The 22,228-nt window shown below is 39.4% G+C and overlaps 1 protein-coding gene across 1 annotated transcript in view; it reads right to left on the bottom strand.

The window, feature by feature from the left end:
• Positions 1 to 22,228, bottom strand: part of IQGAP2 (IQ motif containing GTPase activating protein 2) — a 289,265-nt gene that overhangs the window by 118,547 nt on the left and 148,490 nt on the right. Inside the window, exons 4-5 of the mRNA XM_082650860.1 lie at positions 18,146 to 18,223; positions 12,449 to 12,525 (exon numbers count right to left, since the gene is read on the bottom strand). Of these exons, the coding sequence (XP_082506986.1) occupies positions 12,449 to 12,525; positions 18,146 to 18,223 (155 nt within the window). The remainder of the gene's footprint in view (positions 1 to 12,448; positions 12,526 to 18,145; positions 18,224 to 22,228) is intronic.

Genomic DNA, 22,228 nt, shown 5'->3' with positions numbered 1-22,228 from the left:
GAAAATGAACGGAGAATGATTTTGATGGTTTGAAGTACTTCAAGACTCACTTCAGATGTTGATGTGAGATAGATCTTAGTTCATAAAATATAAAATTTCATTAAAGGAGCTAAGATCAAGCCTTCTTAAGGGAATGAAAACTCTTAAAATGAATGATTAATCAGTGTAAGCGGCATGCACTGAAATTAAATTTTTTGACCATCTGTAAAAAATAATCACTTAGAAAAGCAATATGTGATCAAAGTTAAAAATTAGTGATCCATGGTTAAAAAAATACATTAGGAAATAATCACCTGGAGTTAAACACTAAATATTTTGATATAAATCCTTTTGATGTTGTTCCTACAAATATCTATTCCATAAACTTATAGTATTCTATAATATGAATGTACTATAATTTACTTAACCAGTTGCTGAGCATTTAGATGGTCACTAATTATCCACTATAACAAATAATGTTGCAGTGAACCTACATATATAGATACACCTTTGTGCATATATCTTATTCATCACATAAATCCCTATAAACAAAACTGTCAAATTGAAAGGATATATGCACAAAGCTTTCAATCTATTTTATCAAACTGTGTTCTTGGAAAGAGATTATACTCATCTATTCTCTGTGAGTAAAGGATTAACAAAACCCCTTTCCCTTCTGCAATAGAAGGTGACGTTTAACTTTCTAGCTCTGTTCCCCCAAGAACGCAATAAAGGTATACTGACAACCATGCTACCAGGCACCATGGCTTAGGAGAAAAACCACCTCTGACTGGGAAATTTCATCTTGACTAGAAGGAATCATAAATAGGCTTTATACATTTCAGGTGTTCCTAAGTTCAGTGACTCTTATAACTGGCACACTTCTCGCAGGAAACTTGGAAGCCACGCTATGGAGCTGTTGCAATAGATACTGGCTCCTGGGGACTGAGGTTTACAGCCAGGGAGCCTTCTGCAACTACCAATATGAGTCTCACTCCTTCTCACCCAAGTTATCACCTGGCGTACCAAAGAGAACAGCTTCTAGATGGCTGTGTGGACAACTACATGGGGTGTTGGGAAGCCTCCCACTGAAGAGCAAATACTTGATGCTGTCCTGCTGGCAGGTTGCATTTCCTGGCTGGCTCTATCCTTCTGAGCATCTGCTAACCAATGTGACATAAGGCAGGCAGTCATGAGAGTCTGAATGTTTAATTGAACCTAAGACCCAGGTGATGGGCATGGCCCCATTCTACCACCAATCCATGAAAACGCCATTTTCTGTGTCCCCTTAACAGCACCCGACTCTATCAATGAAAACCTTACCTATCGGTAGCCAAAAAATGTCATTTAAGTCTACATTACATTTTGTTCATTGTGAGGGTAAGCATTTTTCATTCTCGTATTTGGCCATTTCCATTTCTTCCAGGAAATGCATATTAATGAATTTTTGAATTTTCAAGCTTGTTTTCTGGGGGGATTTACCTTTCTCTGGTTTTCCCCTCTTTTCCCTCAAAACCACAACCAAAGGACAATGAACAAATGGCATTTTAAACATATGGTAATTTTAATTTTACTACTAAATTCCAATATGATATCCATATCTTATTCACAAGGGAAAAACATATTAGACTCTGAAAGTCATTCAATGTAAAACAGACATTATGTATTCATCATTCAAAGCTAGAAAGACAGGATACATTCTTTAGTTTATTTTTATTTTTAAAAAAATTTATTTTTTTTTGGCTGCATTGGGTCTTCGTTGCTGCGTGCAGGCTTTCTCTAGTTGTGACAAGCAGGGGCCACTCTTCGTTGCGGTGTGCGGGCTTCTCATTGCGGTGGCTTCTCTTGTTGTGGAGCATGGGCTCTAGGCGTGCAGGCTTCAGTAGTTGTGGCAAATGGGCTCTAGAGTGCAGGCTCAGTAGTTGTGGTGAATGGGCTGAGTTGCTCTGTGGCATGTTGGGTCTTCCCGGACCAGGTCTCGAACCCGTGTCCCCTGCCTTGGCAGGCGGATTCTTAACCACTGCGCCACCAGGGAAGCCCCCATTCCTTAGTTCAAATTCTAGGTCTTTAGAGACTGTCAAGGATATAAAACTATACAGCCGCTAAAGACTTTACTACCAAAGGTTCATGCCAAACAAGTCACTGTAATTAAAACTAGTATGCTGACATTTCCAAGACCATAATATTTTATGAACCAATTCACTATTTATCACATGGGAAAAATATTCCAGGTAAAAGGGAGCTCATGCCATGTGGAACAAATAAAATGTCAAGCTAGTCACATGTTCCTTTCTAGTAACAGGAATGACAAAATTCAACAGAATTAAACAGACAGGTATGGCAAAGCTACAAAAGAATTCTAGGAAAATAAAATCAAGCCATACTTGAAAAAATAAAAATAGATCCATAAATTATCAAAAATGTATCATTTTATTACTTCCATTCTTTCACAGTACCTGTAGTTTGTAGTTTCTTCTTCCCTTTTACAACTAGATTTAAAAAAACAACTGAACTGACAAAAAATAAATAAAAATAATTCAGTGGGAAAAACTTTGAAAAGGCAACAGTAAAATTTAACTAGGGGACACCCATAAAATGTCTTCTAACAAATTTTATATATGTGTGTATTTATGATGTGTATTGCATTAATATTCTGCTAGTTTTAACATACTTTAAACTTCTATTCTTGCATCAAAGCCTAAGCTAATGAATACTTACTATCCTTATTATATTTCTACTTCTATTTCCCCACCTATGTAATGTTGAGATAATCTAGAATTTTAGATGCATTTTTTAAAAATAAATTTATTTATTTTATTTATTTATTTTTGGCTGCGTTGGGTCTTCATTGCTGCACGTGGGCTTTCTCTAGTTGCAGCGAACAGGGGCTACTCTTCGTTGCGGTGCGCGGGCTTCTCACTGTGGTGGCTTCTCTTGTTGCGGAGCATGGGCTCTAGGCGCATGGGCTTCAGTAGTTGTGGCATGCAAGCTCAGTAGTTGTGGCTCACGGGCTCTAGAGCGCAGGCTCAGTAGTTGTGGTACACGGGCTTAGTTGCTCCGTGGCATGTGGGATCTTCCCGGACCAGGGCTCAAACCCGTGTTCCCTGCATTGGCAGGTGGATTCTCAACCACTGCACCACCAGGTAAGTCCCCTAGATGTATTTTTAAATTTTCCTATTATGCACCAAAAGTTTAGATAACTAAATTTTATTAGTTTCTTTTCTAAATTAATCGACATCCAATTTTCCTCTTTCTTAGTTTTATCTTTGGTTTTGCTATGTATAAGCATATTTGCTAAATAGATGAAATGAATGACTCACTAAGTGCACATATTTTACTAGTTTCATTTGTTCCTTGGGTGTTGGTTCTGTTTGTTGAATGTAATTCCTCTTTCATAGCGTTGGTTTCCTTCAAATGTCTGGTATTTCCTCATTTGGGGAAATCTTAAGGTTTGACTTGTTGCTTGTCACTGTTGATTGCAGGTCCCCATGACAGAAGCCAGCCTTAGGGAGACAGTAGGGGAACAACGGGGCTGATGCCCAGAGGGTGCCTGGTGTCTTGTCTTCTTAGATTGGGGTTCCCTGTGTCTTCCTGCAGTCATTAGCTACCTTGGGTACTCGTGTGCTACCCTGCCATCAGCAACTACACTTGCTGCCTTAGGGAAGGAGCAGAGGGCTCAGTGGGTCTAAGCCCAATTCTGCTAGCTTAGGGGCTCTCCTTTTCCATCTCTGCTTGGAGCAAACCCCACAGCAGCTCTGAGCTCTGCTGCAATGGCTCAGTGGTTTCTGGGCTGTGGTCTTCTGTCTTATTTCTCAGTCAATCCAAACCTATCTGTTTGCTTTCTGTCAAGGGTTATCTAATTTTCTGATCAATGGATAGCATTCTTTCTTACTGTAGATGATTAAAAAAACAAAACAAAACCTACTGCTTTAGCCATTTCATGTCAGTTTTGTAAAGAGAAAGACAATCATGCTCAAATATCTTGACAAAACTGTTTCCACCGCATCTCCTTTGTTTGCCCGGTCATTCATTTAATTATTAGTTATGGAATATCTACTGTACAAAAAATATTTTACTCTACTGTGCTGTCCCTAAAATAAAGGTATTTAGTCTTCCACAAAACATAGGTTTGTTGGTAATATGAACTAACTTAATTACACTAACAAAAGTGTTAATGTTCCCCTATGGTACTAAAGAAATTAGAAGACTATTTCTGATCATACTTTTTACTTCTCCACTGTATGCTGTATAATTGTATGCTGTATAATGTAAATCTCACAATAAGCAAACATCCTGGTTTAACTAAAAGTTACCACAAGGTGGAGCTGAGAAGTTAGTTACCTTTTGAATAGAAAAATTGAGTTAGATTTATCTCAAATCAGCTTTTCCTAAGCTAGTCAGGATCAGGTAGAAATCTCATTTGCCTTCACACAGTTTCACCAAAAATGTTTTTTTAAATGTTAACGTGTATTTTTTATTTGGCTTAAGATCTCAACATTTACTTTATCTCTGAGGTTGAAGTTCGAAAAGATGACTTTTCATAGTGTGGGAGTTATATACCGAATCCGTGTGGGAGGTGCTTCCAAGCAAGTTAGTCTAAGGGGCAAATGTTTACTTAGGAAACTGAACTTATTCAGTATTCCCATGATGAAAAGAACCAACAATAGCAGCCCACTCCTTCCCAAGCATTTAAATTCAAATGAGGGAATTCATTACCTGAAGTATATAGGAAATCCAGAATCTTAGTGGTAAAAATAAAAAAGAAGCCTGCCCAATCACCAATTTCTTGGAGCTCTTCAACGCTGAATTTATTAAGCAGCTTTAGTGCCTAATGGGCAACACAAAGAAGCTGACAGCATTCTAAAGGAAGCTGAGGAATTAATGTCACCATTGCTTCCCATGTATAAGAAAGCACTTGGTGTGAAATAGCTAGCTTTTTAGCACACTAAAGGTAGAGTACATTTGTGTTGCTGAGAGAGGCCAGTTACAGAGGGGTTGCCCTAAGGCAGCAAAAGCCTCACTGGCCCATGTGCTCCCATTTGTACTGATAATATCAGTTCAAGTATGGGAAGCAATAAAGAAAGTAAAACACACACACACACACACACAAACCTATTAGAGTTTTTTTCTACTACTTTCAATATATACATTAAGAGGTGCTACAGTAATAAAATACAAACTTAAAAGGCAGAGGCTGAATTTATTTCAACTTTTCTGGAGCACATCATACGTAGTTCATTTTATGCTATAACATGGGAGATGAATGTTTGTAAATCAAAGCCTCATGGCTCACCAGAAAGAAGACGGAACTGGAGTCAAGCCTGTATCCTGGCCACAGACTGGCAATATCTCGATGTGTGACTCTGCGCACGTCACATAACCTAATCCTTCAGTTCTCTCCTCTGTGAAATGAAGGATCTGGACTCAACATCCCAAGGTCCCTCCAGTTCTGAAGTTCTGGGATTCTTCCTTTATAAATATCCTAAATATAACAGCTTAGAGACCTGTGCTGAAGTTCAAGTATGATGCCACTGTGCTTTTCATTTTCTAAGTAGTCTGGAAATATTGGACTCTCTTTGGAGGCCAATGACTGGCTGCCTCAGTAACAGTGCAGGTTCTGGGGCCACACAGCCTGGGTGTGAATCCCAACCCTGCCACTAGCTGTGTGACCTTGGCCAGACACTCTGTGCCTCAACTGCTGTGGTTATAAAATGAGACTAATAGCAGTGTGAACAGAAAAGGTATGTCGTGAGGATTAAATGAGATTATACCCGTAAAGTACTTGGAAGTGTCAGGCATGTAATTAAAAGCTCAGTAAGTGTTAGTCTTTGTTTTTATTATTGCTATTATCCTGGTACTTAAGTCTTCATACAAACCACTTATTAATAACCTATTACAGTGGTTTCCCCACTTTCAACACTAAGAATCTTTTACTATTTCCCCTGACTGACTCCATGTTTTAAATGGTTTTACCCACAGGACAAAATTAGGTTTCCATCTTACAGTCACACGTGTCCCTATTAATATCATGTCAAAATCCAGCATTCTATACCTAACTTTCAATAAAAAGTAAAGGGAATCTTGAGGCAGTCTTATCATAGAAAAATAAGTTCAGTTAAACCAACTGAAAGGTTAAAAACACAAATTCCAGAGACTTCAAGTTGGAATCAATGGTGCATGAGCTGTGTTAGGTGACAAGACATGGTTTACAGCCTCCAACAGCTTAGAATTTAGTAGGATGGAAAGGTAGAGCCATAATACTAAATTGGGATAGGAAGAGGGAGAGAGAAGATGGTACAAACAGTGAATTTTGAAAGATATGGCAGGTGCAGCTGCCCTCCCTCACCTTAATCCCAAATCCTGCCACCTCTAGATCTCCCTCCTGAGAAAACAGGATTACAGTCTGTCCTTGGGGTTAAGGAACTATCTCGAGGAAGCTATTCATAAAGGCAAATATGTTCTCTGTCCGAGATGCAAGCAATCTGGTATAAGGCATCAATTGGTTTCTTAACAGGAAAAGGGTCCCAAGGGAAGGGAGTATAGGACAAGAAAACATATGCATTAACTTTGTACCTGAGGAACTGGTTCAAAGGCAACCTGGTTAGCAAAGCGGCCACCTGACCTTGTGGGAGACCTGGTAGAGGAAGCCTTCTTCACAAAACAGTCAGGGTACTCGGAACAGCTGGCCAACCAGAAGTGCGGCTGCCACCGCCATTTTCACAAATTCAAGCCTCGAAGGTGTGCTATTTGGGTATCTTCACTGCATTTGAAAACATGACCGCTGGACAGCAGCCACATAATCTGCAGCAGGAACAGTCATCCTTACCCAGAGGGGAGGCAGGCATGCCTTTACCTTGTTGCTGTCAGTGTAGCAGAATCTTAACCGTCAAATAAACTTTATTCAGTAAGAAAGCAGAATCCAGAACCCTCATCCGTTAAGCTAGGAAAATTGTTACAAACACATGACCTTAAAAGGAATCCTTGAAGGGTAGCTGATTCTATACCTTAAGGCAGGAATAATCAGGGCAGGATCGGAACATCCTCTTGTGACCACAAAGCAAGGATATTTCCAAGAAATGTAAGGGATAGAGCTACAAGGACCAAGGAGCTGGCCAGAAAGAGGTCCCAGGACAAAACGGAAGCAATCTGGTTCATCAAAAAAGAAGACACTAATCTTGGTTAGATCTGAGAACGGCCTGGAGTTCAAAACGATGTTCAAAGGAGAACGGTGTGAAGTATACGAAAAGGAAGTTGCAATACAGAGATAAAATAAGACACACATAATATTTGTATGGATTTTAGTAAGTTGGGAAGTGTCATTAAAATACAGGGGCTTTGTTTTTTCTATGTCTGTCTATAGTGTATAAATATGTGCTTGTTTTTGTACTATTTATACTACAAGAAAGAATAAAGACCAGGAACTCTGAGTAAGCCAAACAGTCGGGAAAACCACGGAAGTGTCCCAAGATAAGAACAGACTGAGGAGCACAGGTGGTGACAAAAATAGCCAGATGAAAAGAGGGTTCAGCACTGATGGTCACACTCAATAGCCAAGCAGAGAGAGGATCCAGAAACAGGATCCCACATGCTATCGGCCAAATGGTCCCAGAGAGCATCAAGCAGAGTCCATCCCTCATCTCCTGGGGGAGAAACCTCTAGAATGCCCAACTAATTTCAAGAAAATATTCAAAAGGCCTGCATCAGTTTTTAATAATGTTAACACACCAGGCCAATACATCATGATGACAGGACAATGGGTTATGTGACACTGGCCAAGTAAGACATGGAAGAAAATCATTTCTGGGTGACAGGGGGTGGAGACTGGATGGTAAATAAAAACCTACCCAAAAGCCATAGACAGAAAAATGACAAGGTCTGGCTGATTTCACAAATCAAGTTGAGTCTGATGCCTGGTGGCCAAGGCTGGACTCACCTTAGGAGAAGAACCCAAACTGGCACCATGTTCTGACTGACAATTGATTGGTTAGAAACCAGATCTGTAACCTAGGTGGGTCTGAAGAGGTATTCTGTTTCTGGTAACCATGTGAGCTCTGGGTAGGTATCAAAATATTATAGCCCTAGGATGAGTCAAAATTAGTGGAGGGACTTCCCTGGTGGTCCAGTGGTTAAGAATCTGCCTTAGAATGCAGGGGATGTGGGTTTGATCCCTGGTTGGGGAACTGAGATCCCACATGCTGCAGGGCAACTTAGTTCACGTGCCACAACTACTAAGCCCGCATGCCACAACTAGAGAGAAGCCCGTGCACTGCAACGAAAGATCCTGCGTGTCGCAACTAAGACCTGAGCAGCCAAAAATAAATAAATAAAAATAACAATAAAATGAGAGGTTAGCAAGCTTCCTGTTTAAAAAAAAATTAGTGGATAGATAACAAAAATACGAGTGAAACTTGTAGTATGGATTTTTAGGATAGGTTTAAGTGTAGTAAGTTTTTAATAATGTATCTGGGCGTTTTACTTGTGTTTTAAGGTATTTGAGGTGTGAAAAAAAGCAGTCTACTGGGACTTTCCTGGAAGTCCAGTGGTTAAGACTTTGCCTTCCAATGCAGGGGGTGTAGGTTCGATCCCTGGTCAGGGAGCTAAGATCCCACATGCCTCGTGGCCAAAAATCAAAAAACATAACACAGAAGCAATATTGTAACAAATTCAATAAAGACTTTAAAAAAATGGTCAACATCAAAAAAAAATTGGGGGGCTTCCCTGGTGGCGCAGTTGTTAAGAGTCCGTCTGCAAATGCAGGGGACACGGGTTCGTGCCCTGGTCCGGGAAGATCCCACATGCCGTGGAGCAGCTGGGCCCGTGAGCCATGGCCGCTGAGCCTGCGCATCCGGAGCCTGTGCTCCGCAATGGGAGAGGCCACAACAGTGAGAGGCCCACTTAACGCAAAAAAAAAAAAAAAAAAAAAAAAAATTTTTTTTAAAAGAAAGCAATCTACTAAATTTAATAATTTAAAGGAATTCAACTGTATAATGTTTAAACATTTAACAGTTGCTTAATACACTGAGCAATAAATAACAGGCAAAAAGTGTTCTTTTCCATGGCTTCCAGACAGAAAAAAAATTAGTAGTAACTCGTTAGCAAGGCTCTCACTCCATGAGGTGGCTCCTTTTATTGTGCAGGCTTTAAATATTCCAAATAAAGCCACAAAAGGAAAACATGCCATATATATATTTTAAGTCCAAAACACCAAAATAGTTACAAACAGTCATTGTCACTTGGTACTGAAATGTCAGCGTCTGGAGCAGAGAAAGGTTTATTGCAGGGCCAAGCAAGGAGAACGGGCAGCTCGTGCTCAAAAGACCCGAACTCTCTGATGGCTTTCAGGCAAGGGTTTTAAAGACAATGTTAGGGGAGAGGGTCCTAAAAAGCAGGATCAGCTCGGATTGGTCGGTGGGGAGGTAACAGGGTGATGTTCTGGGAATCTCAACCTTCTGGTTCCAACCAGTCTGAGGTCTACACGCTTATGCTCAGCATGTAGTCACCATCCTCTACCCGGGTGAGGGTCTTAGTTTCCGCAGAACTCAGAGATGTGCATCAGATTGTTATCCATATCCCTTCAGGAGGAACTAGGAGTCCTGTGTCCTAATCATTTACTCCTTGAGACTGCTCTTTGGAACTGGGGGAAGGCCTAGGAAACAAAAGTCTTTTTTTTCTGTCCACAAGAGACAGGGGACATGGAGGGGGTTCTGTACCCAGGAAGGCCCTAGAGGGTCCTGCTCACCAAATCCACCCTTTTCTTTGAGACTCCTCAATCTTGAGGGGGAACAGGTACAGGATAAGAAGGTGAATAAAGTTTTAGATAGAGAGGTTAATCATAAACTTGCCAGAAGAACGCGGTCTTAGGGGGACTCAGTTTCAAATTTTCCAATGTTTTCTACAATGAACATATTTTTTACTTTAAATAAGGAAAAGATGATAAACATTTCTTTGAAAAGAGCATGAGGCCACTCATTACTGAGGTGAGTCTCTACATGAGGCAGAGCTCCAGAATTCCCAGCGGGGCTGCTGCGCTAACATTAGCTGGAGTCTGGGCTTGAGAACACCCAGCTGAACTGACAGAGAGAGCGATGAATGGCAGGCCTGGGCACGGGGGTTAGAAATCAAGTGAAAAGGTGAGGCAGGCAGGAAAAGGGAAAAGTAGACACAAGCAGGAAGCAAGGGCAAGAACCCAGGGCATCTTAATGAGGTTGTTAAGCCCAAATCAAGAAGACAGGGAACACTAACACACCACTGTAAAGCAATTATACTCCAATAAAGATGTTAAAAAAAAAAGAAGACAGGGAACAGAAGACCAGCCGGCAGGGCCAGGCGTGAATTCTGTAGATCAAGTCAGGCCCACAGGTTGGGGCAGGAGGAAGGCAGAGGATCTTCCTGCCTGGCTCCTGATCTAGAATCAGAACTTCTGACCTGCTTAATTCCCTGGCAGGTAATGCCAACTCTCTACACCAACAACACTGCTGTATCTGCAGCCAGGATGTAACGGCTGAGGATGTCTTTGTTCATTTTCAGCACCACTTCTAATCATGCAGTGAGGTCAAACCCACTGTACTTATGAAATGGCTCTGCTATCCAGCTTCCAAATGTGTCTGGCCCAACAGAGCAGAATATCAGCCTCGTCTGCATTCTAAACCATCGCAGGAAAACGTTTTGATAGAAAACACTTTAGATACACCTGAGACTTCTCCGTTCCCTATCAAGGAGCAGCCATACGGTAAGTTGAGAACAGAGAAAAGTGAAGGAGAGTCTCCCAGAGAATGCCGTTTATTAAGAGAATATTGCTTTTCAAGATCCTACTTTAAAAATTCCTACTTAAGGTCAGATCTGGTGAATAACATTCGGCAGGAATCTGCTCCAGTAACGGAGACTTCCAGGATGAGTAACTAAACACCTGAGAAAAACCGTCGGAGAAAGCAGGAAGTTGCCTTTTCTTTGTTTACCAAGCTGTTCAAGCCATTGTTGAAACTATGGCAGGCATACATTTGTAAGCCTCGGTGCTGTTCTCTGTAACTTCTTTGCAACAGTGACATCACCAGAAAGGAACTTAGCGCACCATTTCTTTATAAGCTGCTTACATTAACACCCCAGGTGTCCACTGCAGGAAATCAATTTAAGCTTACAGAAGACACCCATGAGCAGGCTATGGATTTGGAGATTAGCATCCTCATGCATGGATACCATAATGATTAACTAATGGCTGGCTTAGCAGGTCACGAAGTGTTAAGCGATGATTCTAGGCACTGAAAAGCATTTGACCAAGAATGTTGGGCAACATATTTGATAATATTCCTCAAAATGAGCACTTGTGCACAAAAAGTTTTTAGAAAACCTGCTGGAATAATGATATACTAGCCACATATGAGGGGGCAGGCATAGAAGCGTTTTTTTCCCAGTTGTCCTAAATTACTAGAGTAAAAGGAAATCACAGAATAGGCACCTACATTTGGTCTGTATTTCAAGCAATTGTCATCTTCCAAAGAAATCTCGTAAGGACTGATGGGGCGGGAGAATCAAATTATTTGACATAATCGAAATTCTTTAGTAAGCCAGCATTGTAATGAATTATTATAAAAATCTTCTCCTTTGGAGAGGAAGAAAGCCAGGAAGAAGTTAATATAAACCTCTAGGCTGAAGACGGTGCCAGGAAAATGACTTCTAGTGATACAAACACAAGGCAGATGTTCTAAAAGAAATTTAAAATTTAATTAGACGTGAAGCCTTCCAGCCATTACCTGTGTACACACAAGACAACAGCCACAAACTAGATCTTTAGAATCATTTTTGTTACCATCTAAAAATCACATTGCTCCCAGGCCAATAAGGTAAGAAACAATCTGTGACTGGTAGAATTTCAATATTTAAAAACATTAAGATATCAAACAATTGCTTTAAAAAAATGAATGTATCGCGATTTGACTAATTTAAAGCAACGTCTAAGTTTCTTCTTTACCCTTACGGTACAAGTTCCAGTGAATGAAAGTTCAAAAGACTTTTTCATAGTGATTTTTATTAATCTATGCTAAGAATTGAGCCAAGCTAATGATTTTAAGAGTATGAAAACCAAATGTATGACTATTAAAGCTGTTCATTTGATGCATTTTGGCTATATCTGTAAAGCAGATCATAACTGAAGAATATGGTAGCACATTATTATCAGATTCCTAGAAATTTCAATTAAAAATTTCTCCTTATTATACTCACAGGTCTTTCATTCATTTTCTGGTTTTCTGTTTTGAAATGGATTAAAAAAACAGAAAAATATTTTTCAAGTTCAAGTATTGTTTTTATGTGACAATTACCTTCATTTTATACCAGCAAATTTAGAACTCAATTTAAAAAGAAGTTCAGATTATTAAAAAAACTTGAAATAAAAAAAAAGAGCTCCCTTTCAAAACTGAAATTGTGGTTTTATTTAAATTTACTTCCTAGACTTCAAATGTATTTTTTTTCCCACCTCAGTGCGTGAATGCAATATATCATTCTTGGTATGTTTTTCCGGTCATAGACATCTGTTGTTTCTGGGTAAAATATCTGGAAAACAAAAGGGGAAAATGTGTTTATTATTTTCACAATTATTTTAACTCTCCCAAATGACCGTACTCTGATTGTCCTTGCTGTTCTATATTTATTTATTTATTTAATTTATTTATTTATTTATTTATTTATTATTTTTTTTTTTTTAACATCTTTATTGGGGTATAATTGCTTTACAAGGGTGTGTTAGTTTCTGCTTTATAACAAAGTGAATCAGTTATACATATACATATGTTCCCATATCTCTTCCCTCTTGCATCTCCCTCCCTCCCACCCTCCCTATCCCACCCCTCCAGGCTGTCACAAAGCACCAAGCCAATCTCCCTGTGCCATGCGGCTGCTTCCAACTAGCTATCTACCTCACTACGTTTGTTAGTGTGTATATGCCCATGACTCTCTCTCGCCCTGTCACAGCTCACCCTTCCCCCTCCCCATAACCTCAAGTCCGTTCTCTAGGAGGTCTGCGTTTTTATTCCTGCCTTACCCCTAGGTTCTTCATGACATTTTTTTTCTTAAATTCCATATATATGTGTTAGCATACGGTATTTGTCTTTTTCTTTCTGACTTACTTCACTCTGTATGACAGACTCTAGGTCTATCCACCTCATTACAAATAGCTCAATTTCGTTTCTTTTTATGGCTGAGTAATATTCCATTGTATATATGTGCCACATCTTCTTTATCCATTCATCCGATGATGGGCATTTAGGTTGTTTCCATCTCCGGGCTATTGTAAATAGAGCTGCAATGAACATTTTGGTACATGACTCTTTTTGAATTTCGGTTTTCTCAGGGTATATGCCCAGTAGTGGGATTGCTGGGTCATATGGTAGTTCTATTTGTAGCTTTTGAAGGAACCTCCATACTGTTCTCCATAGTGGCTGAACCAATTCACATTCCCACCAGCAGTGCAAGAGTGTTCCCTTTTCTCCACACCCTCTCCAGCATTTATTGTTTCTAGATTTTTTGATGATGGCCATTCTGACTGGTGTGAGATGATATCTCATTGTAGTTTTGATTTGCATTTCTCTAATGATTAATGATGTTGAGCATTCTTTCATGTGTTTGTTGGCAGTCTGTATATCTTCTTTGGAGAAATGTCTATTTAGGTCTTCTGCCCATTTTTGGATTGGGTTGTTTGTTTTTTTGTTATTGAGCTGCATGAGCTGCTTGTAAATTTTGGAGATTAATCCTTTGTCGGTTACTTCATTTGCAAATATTTTCTCCCATTCTGAGGGTTGTCTTTTGGTCTTGTTTATGGTTTCCTTTGCTGTGCAAAAGCTTTGAAGTTTCATTAGGTCCCATTTGTTTATTTTTGTTTTTATTTCCATTACTCTAGGAGGTGGGTCAGAAAGGATCTTGCTGTGATTTATGTCACAGAGTGTTCTGCCTATGTTTTCCTCTAAGAGTTTGATAGTTTCTGGCCTTATATTTAGGTCTTTAATCCATTTTGAGCTTATTTTTGTGTATGGTGTTAGGGAGTGATCTAATCTCATACTTTTACATGTACCTGTCCAGTTTTCCCAGCACCACTTATTGAAGAGGCTGTCCTTTCTCCAGTGTACACTCCTGCCACCTTTATCAAAGATAAGGTGTCCATATGTGCATGGGTTTATCTCTGGGCTTTCTATCCTGTTCCATTGATCTATCTTTCTGTTTTTGTGCCAGTACCATACCGTCTTGATAACTGTAGCTTTGTAGTATAGTCTGAAGTCAGGGAGCCTGATTCCTCCAGTTCCTTTCTTCGTTCTCAAGATTGTTTTGGCTATTCGGGGTCTTTTGTGTTTCCATACAAATTGCAAAATTTTTTGTTCTAGTTCTGTGAAAAATGCCAGTGGTAGTTTGATAGGGATTGCATTGAATCTATAGATTGCTTTGGGTAGTAGAGTCATTTTCACAATGTTGATTCTTCCAATCCAAGAACATGGTATATCTCTCCATCTATTTATATCATCTTTAATTTCTTTTGTTCTATATTTATTTAAATGAAGAGGAAACTCCAGTTGTGCCTCATCTGTTCTTCATGCGGACCAATCACTGCATCTGGTCCCCTGCCTGACAGCGCCTCCTAGTGGCTCAGGAGAGTGGGGGATTCACAGTCAGCCACTCCAAGAAGGCTTTGTCCACAGGGCTGGGTAGCAGTTTCATTGCACAAGGCATGAGCCCATGTAGGCTTTGCTTTCTGTATCAGAGTCACTCTTGTGACTGCCCAGAGAAGGGCGTCCTCTTGAAAGCATTTTATTACGTTGTTAAGAACTTGGCTACACAGTTCTGTAAATATGCGTGTACACACATACAATGCACACATATGCATGTATTACTTTAAGCAGGAAAAAAAAGTATCCATTTTTGCTGAATAAAATCTGGAAAGTAGATAAAGTATGAAAGAAAAATACCTATAACCCCACCTCCAGATTGTCACTATTAGCATTTTGGTATATTTTCTTCCGGTCTTTTTTCTGTATGTCTCTGATTTTTTATATTTATGTATGTGAGTGTTTAAAAACTGTCTCTGATTTTTTATATTTATGTATGTGAGTGTTTAAAAACCAAACGGCATGTATTACAAACCTATTTAACACTTAATAGAACATGACTGTTTTACATTCCTTTCATTACTCTGTAAGAACATTATTTCTAAATAGAAGCATATGATTCTTTGATATTTTTGAACCATAATTATAACCAGTTCTCCAGGGTTGAACAATTTTCTACCCCCAATTTTGTCCCTATTATAAGTCACTACAATAAATATCCCTGCATTTTCTGAGCACCTGACTGCGTCTTTTGGATAACCATCTATGTATGGAGTTAGTAGACTGAAAAGTCTGCACACTAAAACTTTTAATACACCTTTATACTCTTCTTGAGCTGGAAACTAAAAGCCTAATAAGAAACAGATTTCAGAATGGGGCACCAAAAATGAGTAATTAGGATTGAAGCTTCTGAGATTAAGATAAGCTTGTTGGCATTACTTGCTTTCAGTAAATATTTTATAAAATTTGACATAAAAACTAAAATTAAATCATGTACCATATGGTAGTACTTGATACTCAAGCACAATTTTCTACTGGACATTGAAAAAAGCTAAGAAAAGAGACAAGCAAAGCTTCAGCTACAAATGTACAGTCACTGAGTGCTTACAGAAATATCTGTAGCTTATGAAATTTCAAAGGTCTTTCCAACTTTCCTTTAACACTTTTGCTGTTAAAGTATCAATGAGAAGAGGATTCCCCGTTCAGAAGAATATGACTAGGTTTAAAATTCTACTATGTAAGCAGAGGACCACTATAACTCTCCCTCTCTTCTTTAAACAAGAACCTTTTACATTGATATTTCTCCTGGAAAATCATCATGAGTATGTCTTCTTCTTCAATTTATAGAAGAAGATGGGATCAATGTATAGTTTACCGAAACGTTTTCTTCAACATTGTAACTCCAATGTGTAACATGACACTGAGCACAGGGTAGGCAGTTCAGATTGCTAAATGAAGGCATTAATTAATATATCAAAGTCAATTCAGTATACTGTTGGCCTCTCATTTCCTGAAATGTAATGTATCACTGACTTCATAATAAACATCAGGGTTAAAATAGAATCTGTTACATGGATCACTTGTTTGGCTTAAAATCAAAATAAATGTGGTCCAACATACACACAATTTGAGAAGGTTTAAATCATAATGAAATTATCCTAATTTAACATATGCTGCCTCATACAGAAAAACTGCATTTCAATGTCTGTCGTTATTAATCTGTTTACCACTCAACACCCTGTTAGTACTTACTAAATTGCAGTTTAGAAATAAATATGAACTCTCTATTATAACTATTGCCCAGAAAGGAACACTATTCAATGTTTTTAACATTTTAGAAGGGAAAGTAGTTTGATTAAAAAAAGGCAAAATAAAATAGATCAACATTGACTATTGCAAGAAAAAAGGAGCTGAGTTAAAACAGGTATTAGCACAAATGTATTAAAAAAAAGGCATTCATAATTTACATGAAGGAGTCCTTTGTTTTCGTTGTGGGGTGTGTTTTTAATTGCAAACCTGGATTACTAATAAGAACAACAACATAGGTCTAAATAAGTCAGTAGCCGATACCCTTGCTGGACCACTCTTAAATCATTTCTTTAAAATAGCTGTACATATTAAGCAATTCAAAAAAGGGAGCTGCTGGTACATATAGAAACCTGATGGATCTCAAGTGAATTATGCTTAGTGAAAACAGTCAATCTCAAAAGGTTACCTACTGTATGGTTCCATTTCTATAACATTCTCAAAATGACAAAACTATAGAGATAGAGAATAGATTAGTGGCTGCCAGGAGACAGGGCTGGGGAAGGGATGCTATATATAATGTCCAACCTCTCTGCAGTATCTGCATCTTGATTGTGGTGGTGGTCACACAAATCTATTCATGCATAGAACTACACACACACACACACACACACACACACACACACACACGCACAAATGAATGCATATAAAAATAGTGAACACTGAATAAAGTCCGGAGTCTAGTTAACATTAATACACCAATGTCAATTTAATTCTGTACTACAGTTATGAGATGTCACCATTAGGGGAAGCTGAATGAAGTTTACACGAAGATGTACTATTTTTGCAACTTCCTGTGATTCTAAAATTATTTCAAAATAAGAAGTTTAAGAAATAGCTCTACAATTTCTATCACATGTAATTATTTCTTCATTTCCTCCACTTGTCTATATATCTCACAGGTGTAAGGGTGCCTGCTCTTTGAATTTAACAAGTTCTGAATATTTGCTGAATGAGTTTTATTTGGAAGATCTATTTCAAGAGTAAGAGCTCTAACCCCCTAGCCAGTAAAATTTAAAGTGATACTATGATTTATAATAATACTTTATCGAAGTAAATTTATAATGATGATTTATAGTGATACAATATATACGGATGCAACGAGACGTGGAATCTTAAGTATAAAAAGCAACACAAAAAAGGGAGGTGGCTCTTCTAGATCAACTATCTACCAGCCAAAGCCTGCTCCGACCTTGTTTAATTTATTTTTTTCTTTTTTTTTCTTTTTTTTTTTTTTTTTGCGGTACGCGGGCCTCTCACTGTGGTGGCCTCTCCCATTGTGGAGCACAGGCTCTGGACGCGCAGGCTCAGTGGCCATGGCTCACGGGCCCAGCTGCTCCACGGCATGTGGGATCTTCCCGGACCGGGGCGCGAACCCGTGTCCCCTGCATCGGCAGGCGGACTCTCAACAACTGTGCCACCAGGGAAGTCCTAATTTATTATGTTTTTAATTTATTTATTTTTATATTAAGTGGGTTTTTTTCTTTTTTTTTCTTTTTTAACATCTTTATTAGAGTATAATTGCTTTGCAATGGTGTGTCAGTTTCTGCTTTATACCTTGTTTAATTTATACACATTTTCACCTGGCTGCTCTCAGTCTGAGTTCTTGCCATATGTTACTTTTTATAGGCCTTTCCATATTTCTGTTAGTTCTCACATTTTTCATTTCTGAGGCAATAAGGACATTTGCTGCATTAACGTACCCCAGTCTGCTAAATTTCTTTCCACAGTGAGGTGTTTGCATTACTCCTTTTGTCTTCCCAGTTCAGGCTTACCTTGGGTAGACCAATAGACTCCATCGCTCTTAACCACTGGACGGTGTTATCCGTGTGTCGAAAATGAAGGCCCGACTTCTAACGTGAGAATGCGTGATGGTTGGGGGAGGGGGAGTGGAAAGAAGGGAACGCACAAACAGTGAGTCAAAAAAGTAATAACTTTTTTCATTAGCAGGATGCTTTCAATTGTCTTTCTCCTAGAATCGTGTTATGAACGCTCATATAAAACAACCAGAGATCCAATAAAGGAGATGACACTATCTCAGCAACACTCCAACCATTTGGGATGGACCGTCCCAGTTCCCAGAATTCACACGTTTGAGGTAATTCTGAACTAGAATCTCAAAGACCATTTTCTGTCTAGCACGCCTTAGGATGTTTTATGAGACACACGTGCACATACATGAGCATGGGCACACGTGCACACACACACACACCCCATGTCAAGACTGTGGCAACCATAGCTGAGAGGACTGTAACTTCAAGAAAAAAAAGGATTTTTAGAAGACTAAATGCCTTTTTTTTGGTGGTTTCTGGCTCTGCCAAACCATTTTTTCTGATCACGAATGTAGTACGATTTCTGTAAAAAACCTGAAAAATGTAGAAAAATACAAAGATGAAAACAAAAAGCACCCCACGATTCAGAGCTGATTTTAGTATTTATTCCTTCTATAATCTAATTGTAATCTTGGCCTTGTACAAGAAGTAAGCTTTCACTGGAAATATTTTACAAGACCTTTTTCTACTCATATAATAAAAATAGGCTATGTTTTCCATTCCTAACAGTCCTAATCTGCCAGCCATTATTTTCTCCATAAATAAAGTATTCTTGTTGCTATTTCATGAAGTTTTTTCAGGCAATGAACCACTGTGAGCTTTAAAATGATCTTATATATTTCATTAGTTAAATGTGTACCATAATGTTATGTATTTTATTTTCATTTCAAATAAAATAAGAAGTAACTACAGCAAGTTTCATCATAACTAACACCCAGTGGTAGATCATCACGTTCAGAAAGTCTAGCTCTTCTCTTTTCTGAAGGGAAAAAGGGTCATCTTATGTGACCTTTTACAATTTAATAGTTGGAAAGCATTTTTGTTGCTGTAAGGAATTATGAAGTATAAGCTAATTAACATTTGACAAATATTTACGTGCTTTTGATAGTGGCCACTATTTTTTTTTTTTTTTTTTTTGCGGTACGCGGGCCTCTCACTGCTGTGGCCTCTCCCGTTGCGGAGCACAGGCTCCGGATGCACAGGCTCAGCGGCCATGGCTTACAGGCCCATCCGCTCCGCGGCATGTGGGATCTTCCCGGACCGGGGCATGAACCTGTGACGCCTGCATCGGCAGGCGGACTCTCAACCACTGCGCCACCAGGGAAGCCCAGTGGCCACTATTTATTAAGATTGGACTGTGTGTGTCAAGCACTTTACATAAATTATCTCTGATTTTCAAAACACCCTGCAAGGTAGTTATCATTCTCATTTTTTAGAGATGATGAAATCCAGGCCAAAAAGATGAAGTGACTTGCCTAAAGTCAAACAGCTGTTAAGGGGCTGAGCTGGGATTCAAGACTAGGTCTCTGTGGATCTTAAAACCTTTCCTGTGCTAACACTCCCCAGGGAAGAGGGCAGGACATAATGACCAGGGGGTTATTCTTCACAGGGAAGAGATTAGCTAATTACTATGAAATAACTAGAGGGAGGGGGAAGTGTACGGAAAGAGAGGAAGGATGGAAAAGAATAAAGAGAGAGAGAGCACACAGACAGTTAACAGCCAGGTGGTAGTGTCTGAGGGTAACTCGGCATCAACTTTTGCAGAATACAAACACTTCTCAGACACGGCCGCTCTGCGACCGTGGAGGGACAAAGCGGAGGTAATCCTCAATCACGTCAGGGCAGAGGACCTCAACACCACAAAGTAACTAAACATCACCCTCTTCCAACTAAGACGGGCGACTTAGTTCTCGTCTGATGTCAATCTGGTTCCTATTCAATATTCTCACCTCCTAGATAAAAATTACCAAGATACCAAACTGATCGCGCTTTCCGACAACACTGCAACGATCCTTGCGCTTCCCTAAATCCTTATTAGAATCACTCAGTACAAGCTCAAATCTCCACTAAGCTATTTTCTCTTCCTTATAGCTCCGTGGGTATGCATTTTTTCTTGGCAAATCATATTTAAATAAATATAATTTTATGTTGGTTTCTGAGAGTCTTTGGCTGGTAGCCTTCAACAATCCAAATTATATAACAAAAACATCCCATCCATTTAGTGGTTTCATTAGCTAGGTAACCTCAGGAAAGTTACAAATCTCTTTGAACCTTGGTTCCTCGGCTACAAAAGGGAATAGTATGCTTCTTTGGGTTGAGGATTTCATGAGATTTATACATATAACACTTAGTTGCAAAGTACACCTAAAATGCAATAAGTGTTAGTTATTGTAATTATAAGACTGGGCTTGAAACTTTTATTCACCTGTAAGGTCAGAAAAAGGTTTAGCGCTTCATGTGAGAGGCACTGAAGGAAAGGGTGGTTATCAGAGTCATATTTCTACGGTAAATGAGTGATAGATTTTAAATCCTTCGTCCGCTTTAAACACCTGAGGAATGCTGACCTCAGAACCCTATGGTCCATGCCTGCCTATTTAAGGAGTAAGCTTCAGTGAGCGAACTGCATTAACATCTTCAATCTACCACGTTTACTTCAATTAGAACAAAAACAATCTTCCAAACAGGCTCAAAATAATCTTAGTCTACTATAACCATTTATAACTTGTCTACTTTTTCACCAGTCCTACACTAATATTAATATATTAGGCCAGGTGGTATGTCTATAGTCATAACTTGGCCAAGGGCTGTTACTGCACATCTACCTAATTTCTTTCATGTATTAGACTAGAGAGTATATGCTGATTTTCTACTGCTGAGCTACTACAGCACCAGCAAAAAAGATTACTGCAGTTTAAATTGAATAGATGAGGTATTATGTAAGACTTCTTTGGATGGTAATTTCTTACGTATCAGGATCAAAGCATTTTAGAACTATGAGGTAGTTTAAAACCAGTAATTATTCTAATTTGCTCATTTTATAGATGAGGCAACTGATGCCCTAAGTATTTAAGACACTCGAGTTGACCTAACTTGTTGAGCTCTGGATCAAGACTAGCTTGCAGAATTCCCTGACTTCAAGTCCAAATATTCTGGTTAATTTACTGCTCACAGAGCCTCAGGACAAACACCTGTAACACTTACAGTGTAACACTTACAGTGTGCTTACCTCTGTCAGGCAGGCACTGGGCCTTGCATAGATCACATTTGTTCTTCACAATTTCTCAACAAGGTTGATATTGTTACTATTTTCCCACTTTACATTGGAGGAAACTGAAGCTCACAGAGGCAAAGTTAGTGGCGAAGCCAGATTCTGAGGTGTTTCGGTTCTACAGCTCATACTACTGACCACTATGTACATGCTTTCCCTATCTAAGGCCCACCTAAATGTTCAATGCGCGTTTATTGTACGTCTGCAACTGTCAATGCACTGTCCAGAGTGATAGTGTTCTTTGGCTTCGAGCCTCATCAGACTGAATCCTCTCCAAGGAACGCCCCTCCTACCTCCTCCTCTTTCTCTTGGTCATCCTAGTTGGCTTGGGAACATTCATCCTTCAAGCCACACCATGGAAACCTTCCTGGCTTCTTTACCAGCCCAACCCCCTTTAGAATTGACCACACTATTCTTGGTTGGCTCCTACCATCTACCCAGCCGTCTTCTCTTCACTGCCCTCCACCCATTTCCAGCCCCTTTCCAGGATTCACCCTTTGTTTTCCCTCTTGAATCCACTCACTTCTTGTCTCTGCAGGCCACTGTCACCTGTCACCTGGACTGAGTAATCCCCTCATGCACTCTGCCTGCATGTCCACCCTCCGTCCAATGTGTTCGCCACATAGCAGCAGAGAAATCTTTCTAAAGCACATACTGTACCATGATGTCTCTGCCAACACTGAAACAGCTTCCCCCTGTACTTAGGTTGAAGTCACTCATTGTATTTAGGTCCTCCATGTGTCACTGAGTAATCTGTC

This window comes from Grampus griseus (assembly GCF_964374135.1).
Source record: "Grampus griseus genome assembly, chromosome: 3".
In the NCBI taxonomy this organism is placed as follows: Eukaryota; Metazoa; Chordata; class Mammalia; order Artiodactyla; family Delphinidae; genus Grampus; species Grampus griseus.
The sequence above is the reverse complement of the archived record's forward strand: the minus strand, read 5'-3'. Positions and strand labels throughout refer to the sequence as shown.